The sequence below is a fragment of the Primulina huaijiensis genome, chromosome 11 (genome assembly GCF_012295235.1).
Source record: "Primulina huaijiensis isolate GDHJ02 chromosome 11, ASM1229523v2, whole genome shotgun sequence".
Classification (NCBI taxonomy): domain Eukaryota; kingdom Viridiplantae; phylum Streptophyta; class Magnoliopsida; order Lamiales; family Gesneriaceae; genus Primulina; species Primulina huaijiensis.
The window spans coordinates 14825993-14848874 of NC_133316.1; the positions used below are offsets into that span (position 1 = coordinate 14825993).

A 22882-nucleotide genomic window follows, 5' to 3' on the forward strand; every position below is an offset into this window, starting at 1 on the left:
GTTCCATGTAAATTTCCTCTTCTAAATCTCCATTTAGAAAAGCTGCCTTTACGTCCATTTGGTGTACTTCAAGATTTCGCAAGGCGACAATAGCAAGTATCACACGAATAGAGGTTATTTTCGATACAGGAGAATATGTGTCGAAGTAATAAAGCCCTTCACGTTGATGGTAACCTTTAATTACCAATCTGACTTTATACTTATCTATGGTTCCATCTGATTTCATTTTTGGTTTGAAAATCCATTTACAGCCTAGTGGTTTGCTTCCCGAAGGAAGATTCACTAATTCTCATGTATGGTTTTGTAAAATGGATTACATTTCGGAATTGATAGCCTCTTTCCATAGATGTCCCTCATATGAACTCACTGCTTCCTTGAAGCTTTGAGGTTCACTTTCCATCATGAAAGTGATGAAATCAGGACCAAATGATTTCTCAGTCCTAGCTCTTTTGCTACGTCTAGGTTCAATCTCTTGGTTAAGCTCCTGTTCTTTTTCAATCGTCTCATATAATCTTTTGGATGAACTTGATTCTTCTTTAGATTTGTATAGAAACATGTGTTCAAAGAACGAAGCATTTCTTGGTTCCATTATCATATTCTTGTGAATATCAAGTATTTGATATTCATGTACAAGAAAACGATATGCGCTACTGTTTTGAGCATATCCAATGAAAATGCAATCAACAGTTTTTGGTCATATTTTTACTTTCTTTGGAGTGGGTACACCTACCTTGGCAAGACACCCTCACACTCGCAAGTATTGGTAGGAAGGACTTCTACCTTTCCATAACTCGTATGGACTTTTATCTTGCTTCTTTCGGGGCACATTTTTAAAAGGTAATTTGCTGTTAGAATAGCTTCCCCCCACATGTTCTGAGGTAAACCAGAACTTAATAACAATGCATTCATCATTTCTTTCAAAATGCGATTATTTCTTTCTGCAATGCCATTTTGCTGAGGAGAATAAGGTACAGTTCTTTCGTGTTTGATACCGTGTTGAACACAAAACTCAGTAAATGATGATTCATATTCACCTACCCGATCACTTCATAGCACCTTAATTTTCTTACTAAGTTGGTTTTCAACTTCACTTTTGTAGTGGACAAATTTTTCGATTGCTTCATCCTTACTTTTAAGAAGATATACATAACAAAACTTTGTGTCATCGTCAACAAAAGTAATGGAGTATTTATTTCCACCACGTATTTGCACACCTTTTAAATCACATATATCACCATGAATTGAAGTGGTTCATTATTTCTTTTGTTGGAAGGAGAAAGTTTCTCCTTTTCGAGCTTTGACCATGCTCGACAACATTTGCCTTAGCAGCAACTTGAGAAAACAATCATCTTTCAGAACTCTTGTTGTCTTCCTCAATAAGAAGTCGAACAATGAGTTCTTCCACATTCATCTCCTTTCATTTGTATTTCAAATAGATTTCGAAATCCTTCCAAGCCGGTGGTAGCTTCTCAACAATAGCAGCCACTTGGAAAGATTCGTTCAAAGTCATCCCTTCGGCGTGAATCTTGTGAACAATCACTTGGATTTCTTGAACTTGACTGATCACCATTTTGGAGTCAACCATCTTGTAGTCCAAGAATCGACTAACAATAAATTTCTTGGCCTCGACATCCTCGGTTTTGTATCTCCGATCCAGAGACTCCCAAAATTTCCGAGTCGTCTTCTTTTCACTATACACATTTTATAGCGAATCAGCCAAACCATTCATATTCTACACAAAAAATATGAGTGGTGATATGCATCAATAACACTAGCTCTCTACACATCTCCGTCAACCGCGGGTGGTTTGGGAGCATCCTCAGTGAGAAACCTTGCTAGATTCAAGACGGTAAGATAGAATAACATCTTCTGTTGCTTCTTTTTGAAATTTGAGCCGTCGAATTTCTTCGGTGTATTAGCATGGCTGACACATCGACAACAATGACTTTCATAATCAGGGACTAACTTTTGGCACATTCGAGTCATTCGAATCAGTAGCCATGTCGTCATCAAATCACATAATGAGTATAACAAATTCTGTTTTAAGATTGTTAGCCAAATTGCTAATAACAAAAATATAGAGGTAGGGAACGAAAGCAATCTCGTAAAGATACAGACAGAGCGGCATTTTTAGGAGCCATCTTTATCTAATTATACTCAATATAGCAATCTATAAATGAAAAGTTTTCGAACCACTGTCGATGAGTAAGTATATCCATATTCGGCAGCGGGAATTCATCCTTTGGGCAGGCCTTGTTGAGGACTTGATAGTCGACAATCAAAAACAGTATACGAAAATGAGCATACTATTGAAAGTATGAATATCATGTATAAAATAATAACAATAAAACAGTAAATCAAACTGAGTCCTGTACGAAGTACAGTTTCCTTAAAACAGATTTGTCCCCTCCGACGGTGCTTCAAGGATCTTGACGGACAACTGTTTCCCAGGATACAACGGCAAAGCCTTGCAGCAACTTAGCACGAAGTAACTTCACCAGCGAACCTGTAACGTACCGTATTTTTAAACATACTTAAAATTTGCGGAAAAATAACATTTTTTTTAAATAAGAAATAAACTCTCAAAAATGAATTACAAATAAAAAGCTTGTCTAAATATTTGAAACATAAAAGAGTTCAAACTATTTTCGTGTCATCAACTCACCACTAACTAGCTTGCAAAAGTACTTGTTTAAGCAACATCATAAAGTGGTTTCATTAAAAATCAGAGTAAACAATTGTTGTCATGCATAAAACTCTTGAAACTAAGGCGGTCCTCGGGTTATGCCTCCATACAGTCCGAGCCAACTCACTGGTCCCCGCCTCTCGTCTCCTCATACTCGTCCTCACCTGCATCGATCAATTCTAGTGAGTCTAAAGACTCAACATGTATAAACCGAGAATAACAAATAATACATAATAAATCCTCATGCATTTTAAAGTAGCGCATACATACTTAAACTTTGAACATACTTACATAAACATAGACGTGTCATCAATTCATAAACATTTTCATAAACGTGCTTGCATCGTACATACTTAAACATGCATAATCATCATCATTTTGCGTAGAGATATGTTTCAGAGCAAGTGACCCATAACATAGTGAGCCTGATCATACTAAACCACAGTACTGGGCTGACAGGGATGTCCACTACCACATACATAAGATCCCCGGTCATACTTTACCGGGTGGATTGGTTCCTGATCATACTTTACTGCTTTCCAATCCTGATCAAAATCCGATCATAGTTTACAGGGGTGGAGAGGTCCCCGGACACGTTCTCCGACTTCCAAACCCATTCATAATTGGTCACAAGACAATTAACATACCTCAAAAACATAAAACATTTTCTTTGCACGTCGAACATACTAATACATTATGCATGCCAGCCCAAGACAAATTTTTTTTTTTGTTTTTTTATTTTTTTGTTTTATTTTTTTAAATCCAGAATGCTTGGCATTCGGGCGGTAAAATCTCGCGCCCGAGCGCCGTCCTGCGCGACTATTTTTGAAAACCAACACAGTTTGAGCAGTCACACGAGAATGATCATAACTCACTCGTTTCTTGTCCAAAAATTACGAATTTACTGTCAAATCGAATGTATCAAAAAGTACTAAGTTTTACATGTTGAAAGTTTTTCCCGAATATCAACCAAAAATTCGCAGGATTCGAAATGACAGAGGATGACGAGTTGTGTGACACAGAAATTTCACAGCTTGTGCGATTTTACGATAAAAATCATATCTCCCTCGTTTCTATTAGAAAATTACGAATTTACTGTCAAATCGAAGGTATCAAAAAGTACTATATTTTATACGTTGAAAGTTTTTCCAGAAAATCGACCGAAAATTCACAGTACTCGAAATGACAGCAGCTTCATTTTTGTGATCTAAAATTTTGATCCAAAATCGTTTCAAAACATTTTTGCTCAAACTTTTGCACAACATACACGAATTTTCACATACAATACGCATCAAAATACTTACTACGACAAGATCGATGCAGAAATAAAAGAATATACATGCCTTTGCGTTTAAATGCTCGAAGATGATGAATACCGGCGCGGTGGAACACGGGAGATGACCGAGGGACGATGCTGCACGATTTTTGCTCGAAAAATCAACGTAAATCTTCAGAAATTGCAAGGGAAAGGATGGCTGCTGCTGAAAGAACTAAGAACCCTAGGTTTCTCTCAAAAACTAACGCGAGGGTGTGTGTGTTGTGTGTGCGCGTGAGTGTGTAGATGATTAGGTAAAAATATTGCTTAATTAACTAATTCATTAACTAATTAGGGGCTAAAAGTGATTAATTAAATAATTGGTAATAAAAATGATACTACTCTAATTATTCAATACTACTCAAATATTAAATAAAATAATTGAGTACCAGTTTCAAGTTTAAAATCTCCAAATTTTCAAATTGATATTTGAAAAGCTTTAAACCTTAAAATCACCTAATAAATTAAATTAGGCTTTAAAACACTTAAAATTTCATAAATAATTTAAAATACTAATTTTCTTGACTTGAAATAAAATAACACATTTTCATAAATCGTCTAAATCGTCACTGGTATCTTTTCCTGATCCTGCATCGAATATTCGTCAGAAACATAAAACTCGATAAAACATTTTAACGTGCATCACAATAAACATGTAATAATTTAAAATAATGTAAATCACAAATCATACATGGTTAAAAATCATTTTAAAATTAAATAAATAATTTTAACCATTTAATAAATACAAGGGTTTACGTGTACTGATTTTGGGCTCTACAGAACCGAAAACATATCTTCACTTTATCACCGAAATTTAACAGAGGCCAAATGGAAAGCAAACAAGATGAAATGCAAGAGAATGCTTGAAAGAGATCTTGAGTGTTTGTAAAAACCATTTTTATGCATATGGAATGAGGAAATGAACACACTATTTATAATCTCCAAAGCGCACACCAAGAGTCATGCAAGATTAATCAATTAATCTTCCCATTAACTCAAGAATATGAAGAGCCTAAACTCTTCAATTAACTCAAGAATGCAGAAAGTCAAAAGACACTTCTACAATCATGAGCCACAATTAACTTAAGAATGTGGAGAGCTAAAGGACATTCTCACATTCATGAGAGACATAATTTTTATTCAATCTTTAAATTTACTTGAAATTTCCAACATCTTATGCAGGGGGGAGAAATTGAAGAATTCCAATCTCTTTGTGAGGTTCAAAGCGATAAAGCAACCATAGAGATTACCAGTCGCTACAAAGGCAATTATTAGGTTCTCCATGTTCCTGGAAACATCGATAAAGGTAGCATTAAAAATTAACATAATGCAATTTTTTTGGGGTATATTGAACGATCATATGTTTCTTGTCTGCTTTTGCAGTTATTCAGTCATGACCTCATTGTTGTACTGATATTGAATTCTAAAAGTTGGAGGCATGATCATCAAAATATGTCCACCATTCTTTCAGGATTCCAAAATCAATGAAAAAGATGTTTCTGATTCTGTGCTAAAAAAAGAGTAGATTTGTGGAGTGTTATCCATATCTTCAGCTCGTAATTTTGCCAAACAATTAGGTGTAACAATTGAAGATATTCTTGGAATTGGCCATGAAGAAAGAATCTTCAAAGAAGATATCTTGGATTATGCTGCAAGAAAAGTCATTCTCAAGGAAAGCTCTGAAATCCTCAATGAGATTTCTTCGACCGAACAATTTCTAGATCAAAAATCACCAAACGTTTCATCCGCATATGGATGAGATTATGAAGATAATAGATCCCTGCCCCTGAGATACATTTTACTATGTTTGAGATAGATATCTGAATCAAGTAATAAAATGGGCTCTGTAATCTTGTCACATTAGTTAAATATTCCTTAATATGAGCCTTTCTGTCACGCCCCAGGACTAGGCGTAGATGAAATTTGACATTGTTCACCAATTTCATTGAAAACAATAAGTCTCATAGCGAATAGCCAAAATCATTCTAATTCATAAAAGAACATTATCTTTATGCATACGAAATGCGAAGAATGCGAAAGTTGTTCTTACAAAGAAAAGTGCGAAATGAGGAAGCTAATACAAATAAACTATAAACTTAAATCATAGACTTGATTTTCATAACTCTGAATTTCTTCAGTTAGTGGGGGCTGACCGAATACCAGAATAATATATCATACATAACATAATTAAAAAAAAACGGAATTAAAAGAATTTAAGACTTATAATATCAGACATAGAACATATAAGAACAAAATCCTTATCAAATCAGAACGTATCGGAACATAACCTTATCAGATCTTATCGAAACAAATCACATTATAATGATTATGGGCTATCCTTGATCTTGGGCTTCTTCTAGGACCTTTTCCTGTAAATGGGATCCCTATGGGACTTTTCCCGCATCCAGAATCCATCTTTGGCCTTCTACCATAGACAGGTTCCTTCTGGGGCCTTTTTCCTTACAAGCTTTCCCGATGCACAATTATTCAAATAATATCAAATTGATGTATCACATCAAAACGAAAGAACATAACGAAATGGACGGATCAAATCGGAACGAAACATATAGATTGACTCAAATACGAAACAGACACATCAAATCAAAACTTATCAAAGCAAAGGAATATCATATAGAAATACGAACCGAGGAAAACGTATAGTAATCGATCAAATTTTATATCATATATCAAATTTTAAAACAAGTACATAAGCCCACTTACCGTTGTTTTGAACGTGTGGTATAAACTTGATCGAAACTTTGATGGATCTTATGAAAATTCTTGATAGAACTCGACAAGCGTTAGGGCGGCACTTGAATGTGATTTTTGTATAGAACAATACCTTAGAATGTTGAGTGTATGTTGCACAATCCTTGTTGGAACTCACGAATATTGCAGTTACACGATCAAACTAGTGCAGTTCGAATTTGCTTGGACTTTGGGAGAACCTTGGCCGAACTTGGGGGATGCTTTGGCGAGATTTAGATAGACCCTCGAGCTAGTATTTGGGTGTGATTCACTCATTTTTTTGCTGCTGGAAAGTTGGAATCAGGGCAGTAAAATGGCCCCTAAAAATCTGCTTGAATGGATGGTCGAAACACTAAGATGATGGTCGATTTTCTTGGTTTCCTTGGTTCGAACTCGAGTTAGTTTTGAGGTATTGTTTTTGGACAGTACTTTGAACAAGTTCTGGACAAAATCTTTGGGTAGGGTAAAGCCTTACATTGTTGGCTAGAAGCTGCTCAAAAACATCTTGGATTCACTCAAAAATGGTGACTTTTTCTTGCATGAAAAGGTCCAAGATTTGGTGCCGTTGTGCTAGGATTTTGTACAACATTTCTTCATCAAATGGCGGCCTATTTATAGATGCTAAAGTGGTTGTTCCTTTGACCATTTCATTCGGCCACCTGGAGCCCAAGTATTTTCATAATTATGATCAAATTCCATTCATTATCAAATGTCAATTTTGGTTTACTCAAAAGCTATTTCTTGCACAATAAATATGTCCAATCCCCTAGTTCTTCCCTTGGCTATATTTTTGGTTCATTTAGGACAAGAGAATAGAGTTTTTTTGAGCTAAAGTTTCGAGTTCATGAGCTAGGGGTTTTCTTCTCCGAGCGGCAACACTTCGGTCCTTGCGGTTTGCATCGCATCGATTTCTTTTGAGTTAGCTCCTTGAGCTTTTTGAGCTGAAAGTTTATGTCTAAAGTTGAGTTTTTAATTTGTAAATTTGAGCTACAAATAGAGTTTTATCGCTTTCATGATTTTATTCGAAAATCTGAGTACTCACATCCCACTCTCTTTATTGGAAGTTTCATCCTTAAAACATGAGTTTGCTTGATCTTAAAAAAGGTAAAGGTTACGCAACTTCTCTTCTAGCTCCCATGTTTCTTCTCTTTTAGTATGGTTATACAATTGTATTTTGACGTATGAGATGGTTTGGCATCTCAGCATTTGGTCTCTGGTATCCATTATACAGATCTGGACTTCTTCATATTTAATTTATTCGTTAAGGTTTCCTTCCATTAACAATAGTGTGACTTTAGGAATATGGATTGGGTCTAAGATGTATCTTTGTAGTTGTGAAATGTGGAATATACTATAAACTCTTGAAATGTCTGGTGGCAAGGTCAGTCAACAAGATAAGGTTCCGAATTTTCCGAGAATCTCAAAGGATCTGACAAATCTTGGATTCAAATTTCCGGATTTGCTGAATCGGACTACTCCCTTCATAGGTAAGATCACATAGGCTTGTTCACCATCTTCGAACTCCAACGTTCTTCTTTTCAAGTCAGCCCAACTTTTTTGTTAATCTTGTGCTTCCTTGAGTTTATCCCAAATGATAACTACTTTATCAACAATTATTTGAACATTTCAGATACCGTGATAGATTTCTCTCCGATTTAATCCTAGTATAGGGGTGACTTAAACTTTTTTCTATACATGGCCATGTAAGGAGTCATTTCAATAATTCCAAGATAACTATTGTTATCGACACTCAATCAAGGGGAGATGATTACTCCAATTTTCTCTGGAGTCAATGACACATGTCCTAAGCATATTTGTAAAAGTCTGTATTTTTTTCTTAGTTTGGCCATCAGTTTGGAAATGACAAGCCATTCTGAGAGTGATCTTGTTACCCATATCTTCCTGAAAACATTTCCAAAATCGGAACAAACCTTGGGTCCCTATCATACAAAATACTTGCCGGAACAAAATTCAAGTAGGATTTTTGATTTGTTCAAAAATTGAAACTTATAAATATTTTATTAAAGATTATATGAAATAACATAAATTTTACACATAAATTTCTGTCCACCAAATATTTCCTCATATCTTTTCTCACAAGAAAATCGACGACCCTATATTTTGGAGAAAATATTTTCGGCCACTTCTTTCCACCGTGCCACCGTCGGATTTCTGAAATTATGTTCAGATCTCTATTGCAATCTATACGAGAAATAAAATTTGTGATCGTGAACTTGATTTGACGATCGTAGAAGAGAAATATTTGTTAGCAGTGATTTAGAAGAAAAATTATTACCGCTTAAAACTAGAATAGTTGGAATCAATATTAAATATACAAAAATAAATCAAATCTAAATATCTTATAAAAATATTAAATCAGACTACGAAAAAAAAACATTTTAAACGTCAAAACTAAATTTTTTAATAAATATCAAGTCGCATGACATTGTATACCGTCGGCATATACCTCAGCCGGCCACGACACTGCCGCATAGTCTTTCTCAAAAATTAGCCGAACGTAATTGATATTTCAAAAGGCGATAAGCTCAAAGACAAACAAAGAAGACAGGAAAATAGTAAAGGCCGATACAAGTTCCGTTGAGCCCGCCTTCTCTTTGTAATCACAATTTTTTTTTGTCGGAATAAACTGATATTCATCACTGATTGAACCTGGTCAATATGGCGATGCGGACATTCGAGATGGTGGGGCAGATCGACCCTGCACAGAGCTTTGACTCTGATGCTCTGCTTCGATATGCGATGGCTAATGTTGATGGGTTTCCTCAGCCTATTTCCGAGTCTAAAGTTTCTCAGGTTTTCATTTCGTTTGCTTTGTTCTTGTTTTTTTTTTAATTTAGTTCGATGCTTGTGTTTAGTTTGCTTATGTGGGGACTGAAAGCAGTTCTTGGCGTTGGGTGTGTTAGAAGCGTGTTGCTAATAATCTGTAAAATGAGATGAAGGTAAAGGAAGAGAGGCGAAAGTTTGACAATTGGTAAACATGTTTTCTTTTTAGGAGTCTGATTGAGTTGATGTATCTGAGAGACTCAAAGTAGGAATTGGGTTGTAGAGGAAACAATATTTCATCCTTTTCTTTCGTAATTCATTGAACTTATATGTTTATGTGGATGAGCAAGAAAAAGATAGTAAGCTAGAATGGAAGGTCTGTATTTGATATGTGACGATGTTGTAATAATTTGAAAGACTTTTGCTTTGGGGTAAATTCTCAAAACTTAACATGGTTCCAAGAACAAGAAGAGGAAAAAAATGCAAAATATGGTTTCTACTTTCTGGGTTACTTTTGTTGTTTGAATTTATTTGTGTGTATGATTGGTGAAATTTTGATGAATCACATGATGAGATACGATCTAAACATTTTTGGTACCATTTCAAAGCTGCAACTCAACTGAATAGAGGCATTATTTACACTCATTTAAGGCAACTATGAATTCGCATTTTGCAGGCATTTCTGCATTATGTTTCTTATCGAGCATATCAATTCATAAATGACAGACATTCAAGTTGATGCTGAGTTTTTTTTTCTAAGTATAATTCAAGAAGCTCTAGCCTCATTTTTTTAGTATATTTTCATTTTGTTCTGTAAATTCAGTTTGGACATGGTCAGTCAAATCCAACGTTTCTTATCGAAGTCCATTCTGGATCTGTTGTGAAGCGGTATGTGATGAGAAAAAAACCTCATGGAAAATTGCTTGAATCTGCTCATGCTGTTGAGAGAGAATTTCAGGTTCTTTTCAATCCATTTTTGTTTTGTTAATTTTTCGCAAACATATTTTTTTAACTGCTTATGTCCTATGTATTAGCTTAATGTGGTCATTATTTTTCTAGTATTGGTTGGCCAATTTTATTAATGACTTTCGGTATTCAGGTTTTGCATGCTTTGGGTACTCATTCACTGGTACCAGTGCCTAAAGTTTACTGTTTGTGTGCTGATTCGAGGATTATCGGGACTCCATTTTATATTATGGAGTACCTGGAAGGACGCATATATATAGACCCCAAGCTCCCAGTATGAATCTCAGTCTTTCTCATGCCTAGTCATTTGGAAAGATTTCAGGGAAGATTAGTGTTTTTTATAATGGCACATGAGCACGGAAGCTTTAATTTTTTTTTAATCTCATTGATTAGGGTATAGAACCAAAGCAAAGGAGAGCATTATATAAGGAAACTGCTGAAGTTTTGGCATCTCTACATTCTGTTGATGTTGGTGCCAGTGGTTTACACAGCTATGGCAAACCAAACAACTATTGTAAAAGGCAGGTTGGTAATCACATTTTTGCTTGGTGTTTTTTTTAATCTTAATGGTTGCAATTCCCTAGTTCATGTTGATGCACATGCAACAACTAGTTAATGAAATATTGACTTTATTTAGGTCGAGAGATGGTCCAAACAGTATCTTGTTTCTACTGGTGAGGGTAAATCTTACAGAAATCCAAGAATGTTGAACCTTATTGACTGGTTGCGTCAGAACATTCCTCTTGACGACGTCTCAGGAACAGCAGCAGGTTTAGTCCATGGCGACTTTCGAATTGATAATCTTGTATTCCATCCCACTGAAGTAAGTGGTTTGATTGATGATACATTGTGTATGTGCCCTTGCTCATACAATCATACAATCACGATACCTTTATACCTAAACAAATTCAAAACTGTACTACCTTTATACCTAAACAAATTCAAAACTGTACTATAAGATTTTTATGGAAACAATTAAAGTTTTTAATATGTTGTTGCTGCAGGATCGAGTCATTGGCATTCTAGATTGGGAGCTATCTACTCTAGGCAATCAAATGTGTGATCTTGCTTACAGCTGTTTGGTACTCAAGCCCACTGCGACTCTTGCAATGATGTTTAGTCCTGAAAAACATCAGCATTCTAATGATGCTTATTTTTCTCCATTTCATCACAGCATTACATTGTAGATATTTCTTTGGACAAATTAAAAGAGCATGAGGGTCTTGAATCGTCTGGGATACCTGATGGAATACCTTCACTAGCCGAGTATCTTGCATATTATTGTGCTGCAGCTGTAAGACTTACTTGACGATTATTAATTTTTAGCACTTGTTTCAAATCTTGCTCTAGATACTTTGATGCATCACTATCAGCATATCTTTAATTTTTAAAAGTATTGTCTCTATTTATAAAAAAAAGTGAAAAAATCTTTCACAATTCAATATTAAGAATCTCAAGTGCATATGGAACACAACTATTATAAGATTATGATATGGTTTTGATGAAGCATTGTACTATATATTATTGAAGGGTATTTACGGTCATTTGCACTACCATTTAGCTTTCACAGCTTCTGAAATACATGGGAGAGTTTAAGTTGACTGCTATACAATTTACTAGCTGCTATCAGTGGTTACTACTTTTATTAAGATTTGAGAACTCCCTGATTGATGACTTCATCGCAGGGAAAACCATGGCCCGCCTCTCAATGGAAGTTTTATATTGCCTTTTCTTTGTTTCGTGGGGCTTCTATCTATGCTGGAGTACACTGTAGATGGATCTTGGTATCAACTGCGAAACTTGACTAGCCAGTGTTCATGATCTGTTTTTTAACTGATTCAATTTCGAAGATTTTTTGTGTGGGATAGCGTCGATCGATTCTTGTTGTAACCATCTTCTTTTAGGGAAATGCTTCAGGAGGAGAGCGTGCTCGTCACGCTGGGCAGAAGGGTGATGCTATGGTTGAAATTGCGTGGGCCTTTATTGATAGAGATTCTGTTATTCCCCAGCATCCACCAGGTGAACTCATTTCCTGTTATATTTTCTTTGATGTTTAGGTTTACCTGGTCTGGAAATTTGGTATAAGGACTATTATGTTTTGTCAATTTACTTTTTTCCTCCCTGACGCTTTTGTTCCACTGCATCAAGTGATCAGATTCATCTTCTTATCTCTGGATTCTTTTACTATGTGGAAGAGAGGTTGGATGAACTGCTAACCTGATTTTCCTGTTCTTTTTTTTTCCTTTTCTTTTTCCAATGTGAGGTAATATTATTAATCATGTGAGGCATGAATTTCCAAATTCAAACCAAAGAATAGTTTAAGAACGGGAAGAAAATTCTCAATGCAATGAAGCTCTGTCAATCCTAGAGACTTGATTAGGTATTGCATAGGCTAACCCAATCTAGTATAGGTTCAACAGAAAGTTCAACTGCAAAGACTTGAACAATTTTTTCTGGATGGTCTGTCTGATATGTAAGCAAAATTAACCTTTTCACTATCTTGATTTCCCAAGCTTTAAAGCTCTAGTTCTATGCCCAGTACAGTTGATGATATAGCGTGAATTTTTTCGATATTCAAAAATTTTTAGCTAAGAGGTCTATTTGTTTGATTCTTGCATCTGTGTCTTAGCCGAAAGTACAATTAGTTTGAAAGATTTATGACGTCAGAGGTTTCTTGCGGTGCTTCAGAAAACTTGTTATAGTATGGTGAAATCTTTTCACATAATTTTCTTCACGCTCTGTAGACGTTAGTGACACTGATTGGTTTTGTTTGGAAGATTTGTGACGTTAGAGGTTTACTTGCTGTGCTTCTGAAAACTTGTTAGATTTTTGTGAAACATTATAACTTTTCACATAAATTTCTTCAGTCTTTAGATGTTAGCGATTCTGGTTTGTTAAGTTGTGAAATCTGAAGAATATGTGGTTATAGCCAGAAAAGAATTTTTAAAAATTTCATTTATTTCATTCTCAAACCCTTCTGAAGTGTTGTCTTACGTACATTTAAACAGAATCAGTTGATCAAAAACTTTCACAACAGCTTGGAAAAGGAAAAAAAGATGGTCCCCGTTCCAGTGGAGGCGGGTTTGTTCCGAATCAAAAGGTCCAAGAGTTGAGGAACAGATTGATTAGGTTTATGGAGGATCATATATACCCAATGGAACACAAGTTTTATGAACTTGCACAATCTGAGATGCGATGGTCTATTCACCCCGAAGAGGAGAGGTTAAAGAAGCTTGCAAGAAAGGAAGGGCTGTGGAACATGTGGATACCTGTATGTAATATACTATGTTTTATCATTTCATTTAACTTGACAACTTCAAAACATCTTATATACCTCTATTTTATTAGTTATAGCATACATTATTGGCTGTATTCTTTAAATTCTTTTCGAATATTATTTGATTTTTTTCTGCAGGTTGATAGTGCGGCAAGAGTTAAGCAAATCATTTCTGGCCAAAAAAGGGATGCCCCTGTCGACAAGGCATTCGATGAATTACTGGGTGCTGGTTTATCAAACCTTGAGTATGGATATCTTTGTGAGATAATGGGCCGTTCGGTCTGGGCCCCTCAGATTTTTAATTGTGGCGCACCGGACACGGGAAATATGGAGGTCAGGACAAGCTATGAATTATGGTCAATTGCAGCAATGTTGCCTATCTGTGATACCATGCTTTTCACCAAAAGTAATACTATACTTAGATTTGACATCCACCCAAGTCAAGAGTACTTTATTGGCCTTAAAGATTTGGTTTTCTGTAAATTATTTACATACACATATGTATATTGTATACATATACTATATTTATAATTATATATTTGGTAATAAATCCCAATTGTAGCACTGTTCGGCCAACTACATATTCACACACACACACACACACATATTTACGTGTATGATAATAAATCCCAATTGCAGCACTGTTGCCAAACTACCTGTGATATCATGCTTTGCCCCAAATTAAGTACGAACGTACAATAAACTTGATATACGTCCAAGCCGAGAGCACTTTATTGGCCTTGAGGATTTTCTCTTCTGCTATAATAATTATAATAAATCCAAGTATGTCCCACTTGGGTATATATTATGTGTTAAAGAATGATATCATACTCTCTTATCCTGATTTCCTTTCTATTATGTCATCCCTTCTTCTTCTAGGTGCTAATGCGCTATGGGAATGCTGAACAACTCCGACAATGGCTTGTACCCTTGCTTGAAGGAACTATCCGATCTGGATTTGCAATGACCGAACCGCAAGTTGCATCATCTGATGCAACAAATATAGAGTGTTCTATTGCAAGGTACAGTGACTGCAACTTGGAAAAATTATCTTAAATGCCATCATTGATTTGGTTGGAAAAAATTGAAAGATATTTATCCTTTGGAATCAACGTTTATTCAGATGGATAGTAAAATGCATAATGATCCTTATAGGCTCATAAATCAGGTGATTCAATTCAAATATGATCCAATACATGTGCTGATTATAGATATTTTTCCTTTAGAACCGAATATTTATTCAGATGGATAGCAAAATGCATAATGATCCTCTATAGCCTCATATATCAGGTTATTCAATTCAAATATGATCCAATATATGCGCTGATGAAAGATATTTATCCTTTAGAAATGAACATTTATTCAGATGGATAGTAAAATGGAGAATTTGAAATCATACACAAATCCACTGAACTTATTTTGGAACTGTGGGAACCATTGAAGTTCAAATTGATTGGCCAATATTTTGACCTTTTTCCGCATTGGATAGTGATGCATTTCAAATTGTCCGAAAACTGTGTTTTGTTTTTGCCTTTGTTCCCCTTTTGATCCCAAATATCTTAGCAAATGAATATCTCTGTGCCACAAGATTTTGTTTGATTAACTTCAACAAAAAATATTGTTCTAAAATTGTCGATGTCCTGAACAGACGTGGAGACTCGTACATTATCAATGGCAGAAAGTGGTGGACCAGTGGAGCCATGGATCCTAGGTGTAAAATCCTTATTCTCATGGTCAGTCATGATTATCCATATCCACTTTGTTGTTTGAAGTTGATGTTTGGATTAGTGGGGGCTAATTTTAGAAATACAGGGGAAAACTGACTTCAATGCCCCGAAACATAGACAACAGTCTATGATCTTAGTGGACATTAATACCCCTGGTGTGCACATTAAGCGGTCATTGACGGTGTTTGGATTTGATGACGCACCTCATGGGCATGCAGAAATATCGTTTGAAAATGTATGTGTCCCAGCCAATAATATCCTACTTGGAGAGGGGCGTGGATTTGAAATTGCTCAGGTAAAATGGTCTATATGAGTTACTTATCAGATTGTAGGAGATGGCTTATCAGCTGTTCTTTGCTTTGTTTTTACTCTTCAATAACAGGGTAGGCTGGGGCCTGGAAGATTACACCATTGCATGAGGTTGATTGGTGCTGCTGAGCGAGGCATGCAGTTGATGATTGAGAGGGCACTTCAGAGAAAAGCTTTCGAAAAATTTATTGCTGAGCATGGATCTTTTCTTTCAGATATTGCCAAGGTTGGTGTGATATGACCAGTCAAACCAACAGCACCTATAGTGCCCAAGTATGGGCCTGGTATTCCATCTCTGTTGTCGAAGTTTAACCCCGACCTGTTAAATATTTAATGTATGTGCAGTGCCGTATAGATTTAGAGAGAACCAGGTTACTGGTTTTGGAAGCTGCAGACCAACTCGATCGTCTTGGAAACAGAAAGGCTCGCGGCACAATTGCCATGGCCAAGGTATTTCTGGTCATTCTACTTTTGGAGTTGAGGATTGAACAATTTTTCTTAATTTTTCTTTTCACTTTATATATATGTCATTAAACAGGTTGCGGCTCCCAATATGGCACTGAAGGTTCTTGACATGGCGATGCAAGTTCATGGTGCTGCTGGTTTATCAGGAGACACAGTTCTAGCTCATCTCTGGGCTACTTCTAGAACTTTGAGAATTGCCGATGGTCCTGATGAAGTCCACTTGGGAACTATTGCAAAATTAGAACTTAGAAGAGCCAAGCTTTGACAAAATTTGTATATTATCCAAAGTTTCAATCTGTTTTTATTTGGGGGGGATGGGTGGTTTTGGACATTTAATAATGTAGAAGAAAAATAAATAAATGAAATCCTGTCTTGCCCTTGTAAGATGTAACAATAACTACGCGTTTACATGCATTAAATAAACGGTATAGATGCAGCATTGTTTAGAGTGTGAGGAGCTGTAAAATTTACCCCCTTCCTATTTCAGCCCCTTCCATTTTTATGACTCGAGAATTGCAAAACACGGGAAAAAGTTTAATTTTGAGTTGCCAACTCTTCTTCTGATTCAACTTTAATCGTCCTGTTTGTACCTACGTCTACTCTAAATGTAATAAATCATTTGTTTTTCATTCACAAACATCATATTTTAGACAATGTCCAAATACTCTTGGAACATCGCAAGGACTAGACCATGAACAACTTCGGCGCCCTATAGCATGTCTTTTTGCTTTTCTTGTCTTGAGTTGTTCACTGGGGATGATCACCATTGAACAACTGATTTTGGAGAGGAGAAGAATTTCGTACGTACCATCAAATCGAAAAAATAATAGAAAACAAAAAACATGATGCATAGTCCCCCTCCATCCGCAATCGCCAACTCATAGGGGAAGACGAATGTAAAAGTGTGTTTATGGAAGAAGAGTTGCATATCAAAGTAAAAGAAATTAATGAGAGATATTAGCTTTATTTTAAAGATACTAAAGGTCATATATTAGTTGATGTTAGTTAACTTTTCAACCCCTCTTTGTGCCAAGAGCTGCTGACATACCTGTTCTCTATATTTAGGCTCACCATCAAACGGATTCTACACTGTCTTTGTACCCCCACCCCACCCCCTGTCCTTAAAAACCTGTCATTCTCTTCCACATCAGGATCTTTTGAGGGTTCTGCTAAGGAAACCCATTAAAACCCTAAACATTTTCATGAAGATTTCAAGCAAATTAGCCATCATTGGCTTGTGGGCAGCTGTCGTGATGGCGGGCACGGTGGCTGCGGCTATGATTCTCGTGCAAAAGAACGGTAAAGATTTGTCTAATCCCGGATAATGATGATTCCTTAAGTGCCTTACATAAGGCAATTCAAGAACTTTGCCAGAAAACTCATTATTATGAGACATGTGTCACCAGCCTCTCCAATGCCACAAAATCTTGTTAAAATAGTTGTTCATCAAGTCAATTTGTGACTTGACTTTTATTAATTCTAATGTAAAAAAGATCTTTGTTTTAATAATATTTTAAATTTTAGTTGTTCAGCAAGTCAATTTGTGACTTGACTTTTATTAATTCTAATGTAAAAAAGATCTTTGTTTTAATAATATTTTAAAGATTTTATCAAATTATGATATTTACTTTATTTGTATACGTATTCAAGCTATATAGATAAAGAACTTGAATTTATTTTAGTACAATGAGGTCAAATTTTGCAAGGTTGATCGTAAAATTTATCATGCGTGTACTGTATATTCTAAATATATTCCTAGTCGATTCATCTGCATAAAATAAGGACAAATTGTTAGAGTACGTGCCTAATAAGCCAACTTGTGGTTTGAGCTTTTATTGACTCTAATGTAAAACGATCTTTATTTTAATAATATTTTACGATTTTATTCAATTGTGGAATTATGTTTTATCTTTATACTCATGCAAACTGCATAGATAAAGTTCTTGAATATACAATAAGTACTATGAGGTCTGCATCACAACGTAAGATCATAAAACTCATCAGGAACTGTACCATATATTCTAAACATGTTACAAGTCAAATCAGCTGCTCAAAATAAGGATAAAGGTCGCTTGAGGTCGAGAGTAGCATCTGTGATATAAACGACATGTTTCATTAGCAAGAGCATGGAGATATCCATTCATACAGATGGATGATTATATGATGATACACTGAACAACCCTCCATAGGAATATCTAAGTGGTTCTCATTTATCGAGTGGAATAGTCCGCAGCTATGGTTGTAAACCATTAGTCCTTTGAACCAGGACAATGTAAGGGCTATGAGTACTAGCACGCACTTTGATCCGTTTACCGACTCCATTGAGGGTCATCAGGTGGCGAGGTTGGGTGTAGTTTCAAAATACGTAGGAGCAAATACATTGTAGTCTGAGATTCACTGTTTGCCTACGGGTGAAGATATCCTATGTGATCTGATGAGTTAATACTGCAAGGAGTCTCTGGCCAAAGTAAGAAATGTGCTTTAGGGAAAGACATTTTTCTAGTTGCAGATACCATGCCACTATTAGTACTCAAAGATAAATCACATCGTTATCGAGTTCATATGCAACTCTCGATATACCAATGGTTGCAGATTCGATCGAGATATATGTGTTGAAAAGATCGTACTGTACGCTAACCATAACTTAAGTTTCTTCTAGATACTATCAGTGATATCTATGGGATCATGGGGCGATGTTACTAGATACTTTTACCATGATCCGATAGATGCAATCAGAAATGAATTTTGACATTCTTGATCAAGGAGTTGATGAAATGAATGAGGCTAATTAAGATAAACCCGAATAGAATAAATGTTATTATGAATCACATGGAGATGTTAATCCACGGCTAGCTGTATATCTGAATCATTGAGGGTCACACAAGTATCGGATTATGTATCCTCATTGAGAAAGTCAAAATTCAAGGAGTTGAATTTGACGACTATAGTTTGATCGAAATTTTCACTTTTCATTATATAAACAAGACTTGTATATTTGAGACAACGACGCTATCGGATCATCGATTGGGGCTATAATGAGTTCACAATTATTTATTTAGCGAATTTTAAATTTACTAATTAAATGATGTTACTAGTAGTAGTGACTACTTGATAGAGGTCGTATTTACGTATTTTAGTGCATCGTGTGAGTCGTAGTTTGCATCATTTTGTTTGCATGAAATCTGCATTTTGTTTATTTTACATTAAATTATTGCATATGATCACCGCTCACTGATTTGTACGAATGTGCAGGAGAACGACGCAAAAGAAAATAATTCAATCGGAAATGAAGCTTGGACATGGCACCTCGCGCTAGGGCGGTAATTCTTGACTTCCCCAGCGCGAGCACAACAAAAATACGATTTTGGGCAAGAGACCTTGCGCTAGGGCGGTAATTTTTTACCTCCCCAGAGCGAGATGCATGAGAAGAAATTACAGAAGACCTCGCGCTCGGGCGGTAATTCTTGATCGCCCCAGCGCGAGTAAACAAAGAAATTTTCATTATTGGCTTGTTTCTAACTTAGAAGGTGGGAGGCTGCACAAAGGAACCCAGGGACGAAAATACAAACACTTTTTAGCAGCCAAAGAGTTTGAAGAAGAGAAAAAGGCTTGGAGAAAGCTTGGAGTTGAAGATTTCAAGATTTCCGGACAACGTTCTTTGCGTTTTCGTCACGTCTAGTATTTCTAGCTTAAAACTTATTGTTTAAATCTTGTTTTACTTATTTTGATCATGAATTTGAGTAGCTAAATTTCATTATTTGTTGGAATTTAAGGGGATCCTACCCTGAAACCGTGTTTAGTTAATTTATCTATCGACTTTTGATTTATTCTTGATTGTGCTATTACTTTCATTGCGTTGTTGAAGTGTAGCTAACTTTAATAACAGTTTCATATTGCGAGTGAGTTCGAAAGAATAGCCCGTGATAGGAACGAGTAGTATAATCCGTGAATTTACAATTTACATAGAAATATGAAGTTGGATACACGTCGATAGTCATAGTACAGTAGGTCGAAAGCTAGGGGATTTCATATAACGACATGCAATTCACCCTTGATAAATAATTAAAGACATTTAATTACTTCACTGCGTTGAATTAGTTTAGCATAGCTTGAGGGCGTGCTCAATTGGATAGGAAATCCCGTCGAAAGCGTAGATCATTGTCGAACGAATTAAGTAAATGAACGAGGGATAGGTGAACCGAGATTCCCAACAAATTCATTTATCATTGAATATTTAATCAATCATTTAGCTTATTTATGTCATCATTTAATTTGTGAATCATTTCGTTGAGCTTTTATTTAATCATCGTAGTAGTAAACAATCATCTGAATTATCGTTGCTAAAGGTTTAATAACTGGGAATAACAATTGCGAAATACAGTTTCTAGAGGATCGATACTCATACTCTTATACACTATATTATTACTTGACATCGTGCACTTGAGATTATTTCGAGCTGGAATATTATTAATTTTTACCAAGGATTTTACAGTGCAAGTTTTGCTCGATCAAGTTTTTGGTGCCGTTGGAATGTTAATCCACAGTTTATTTTCAGTTATTTACTTTAGCATTCTTATTTATTTGAGTTGACACCTTCAATTTCTTTGTTGATATCTCTTTCGGTGCATGCCAAAGTCTCTTGAATCTGAACTTGAGGTATTCGATCCCGAGATTGAAAGAATCCTCCGCAGGAGAAGACAACAACAGAGGCTTAAAGACATGATGAACATGAACGAGCATGAGGTAGAGCATCATGAAGACCTACGTGTCGAGAAGCAAAGGCATACCCATGCTGGAATACACACAACCTTCTCTTGATGGAGCATGTCTGAGCATAGTGCAACCAACCATCAAGACAAACCAGTTTGAGATCAAGCCAGCCATTATTCAGATAATTCAGAATACTGTCCAATTTGGGAGAACTGTGCTAGATGACCCAAACACTCACATCGCAGACTTTTTTGAAATTTGTGATACTTTTAAATTCAATGGAGTGTCTGATGATGCTGCTAGATTGCGTTTGTTTCCTTTCTCTTTATGTGACAAAGCTAAAGGATGGTTAAATTGTTTGCATGTATGTTCCATCACTACTTGGGAGAAAATGGCTAGAACCTTTCTCATCAAATATTTCCCTCCCTCTAAGACCATGAAGTTGCGAGCAGACATCACTACTTTCGTCCAATTCGAGCAAGAGTCCTTATATGAGGCATGTGAGTGCTACAAAGATTTACTGCAGAGATGCCCACATCACGAATTGCCTCTTGGGTTAGTAGTTCAAACTTTTTATTATGGCTTGATCACTGCCAATCGTACTATGATAGATGCTGCTGCCTGTAGGAATTTGTTGAGAAAAACCACCGAAGAAGGATATGAATTGTTGGAAGAGATGGTTGCCAGCAGTTATCATCCTCAATCTGAGAGGAACAATCAGAGAAGAAGTGCAGGAGTTCACCAGGTAAGTGATTTTTCTACGGTTGTTGCACAATTAGACTTTGAGTAGGAAAATAGATAATATGAATGTTGGTGGTACGGTCATGAGACTGCAAGAGATCTTCTGTGATGGTTGTGGAAGTGAGCACTTCACGAAGGATTGCCAGACTAGGAATCCTAATTATGTGCAAAATCAGGCATCAGTGAACCATGTGGGGACTCAGAACCGTCCTAGGAATGACCCATATTCCAACAAATTTAATGCTGGATGGAGGCAACACCCAAATTTCTCATGGGGTGGTCAAAACAGTCAGGGTCGGCCACAAGGAGGCCAACAGTATGGGAAGCAACCAATGTATAGATTTGAGCCTCGAGAGGAGAAATCTAATTTGGAGGAGATGATGACTCAAATTATGTCTGCAACGGAAACTAGACTACAAAATCAAGATGCAGCTCTCAAAGGCTTGGAAACTTAGATAGGACACCTGGCCAAGATAATTTTGAGCAGAAATCAGGGCACCTTGCCAAACAACACCGAGACTAATCCTAAAGAACAAGTGAACGCCATTGAGCTAAGGAAAGGGAAGACTTTAGAGTCAGAGGAGGACGCAAAAAGACCCTCGCAAGAGGAACAGATAGACACACCCTAGGGTAAGTCCTCTAACTCTCCACCTGCACCCACTACACAATCTAGAATTGTTATTCCTCTGCCTTTTTCGACAGCATTGAAAAAAGCTAAAATTGATGCGCAATTCGGTAAGTTCCTTGAAGTATTTAAGAAATTGCACATTAATATTCTTTTTGTTGATGCTTTGATGCAAATGCCAAGTTATGCTAAATTTCTGAAGGACATCTTAGCAAATAAGAGGAAGTATAAAGACCATATGACAGTAAACTTAACTGAAAACTTCTCTGCAATGGTGCAAAACAAGATCCCACCAAAACTCAAGGATCCAGAGAGTTTTTCTATTCCTTGCATGATTGGTGATATTGTTTTTCATAAAGCTTTGTGTGATCTTGGTGCAAGTATTAACCTTATGTCTTTGTCTGTATGTAGGAAACTTGGATTGGGAGAGCCTAAGCTAACGAAGATGTCTTTGCAGCTAGCAGATAGATATGTCAAATATCCACGAGGAGTCATAGAGGATGTATTAGTGAAAGTGGGAAAGTTTATT

General features: G+C 36.2%; 1 protein-coding gene and 1 non-coding gene across 2 annotated transcripts; one reads left to right on the forward strand and one right to left on the reverse strand.

The window, feature by feature from the left end:
• The first annotated feature begins 9192 nt into the window (after nt 1-9192).
• On the forward strand, nt 9193-16727 carry LOC140987841 (probable acyl-CoA dehydrogenase IBR3). The gene is made up of 17 exons (XM_073456529.1): nt 9193-9563; nt 10357-10491; nt 10633-10773; nt 10893-11024; nt 11137-11322; nt 11504-11581; nt 11674-11793; nt 12185-12283; nt 12404-12518; nt 13508-13770; nt 13915-14109; nt 14656-14798; nt 15425-15509; nt 15589-15798; nt 15886-16038; nt 16158-16262; nt 16351-16727. Exons 1-17 carry the CDS (start codon nt 9429-9431, stop codon nt 16540-16542), a joined length of 2487 nt encoding a protein of 828 aa, XP_073312630.1. The 5' UTR covers nt 9193-9428; the 3' UTR covers nt 16543-16727.
• Nucleotides 16728-21427: 4700 nt separating this feature from the next.
• Nucleotides 21428-21533, reverse strand: LOC140989073 (small nucleolar RNA R71). The gene has a single exon (XR_012177420.1). It is a non-coding gene; the product is annotated as a small nucleolar RNA R71 (small nucleolar RNA).
• Nucleotides 21534-22882: the final 1349 nt, after the last annotated feature.

Coding starts and splice junctions, on each gene's coding strand:
- LOC140987841 (XM_073456529.1), top strand. CDS start 9,429: ATGGCGATGCGGACATTCGAGATGGTGGGGCAGATCGACCCTGCACAG. Junction 12,519..13,507: donor TATTCCCCAGCATCCACCAG/GTGAACTCATTT, acceptor ACATTTAAACAG/AATCAGTTGATCAAAAACTT. Junction 15,799..15,885: donor GTGGATTTGAAATTGCTCAG/GTAAAATGGTCT, acceptor CTTCAATAACAG/GGTAGGCTGGGGCCTGGAAG.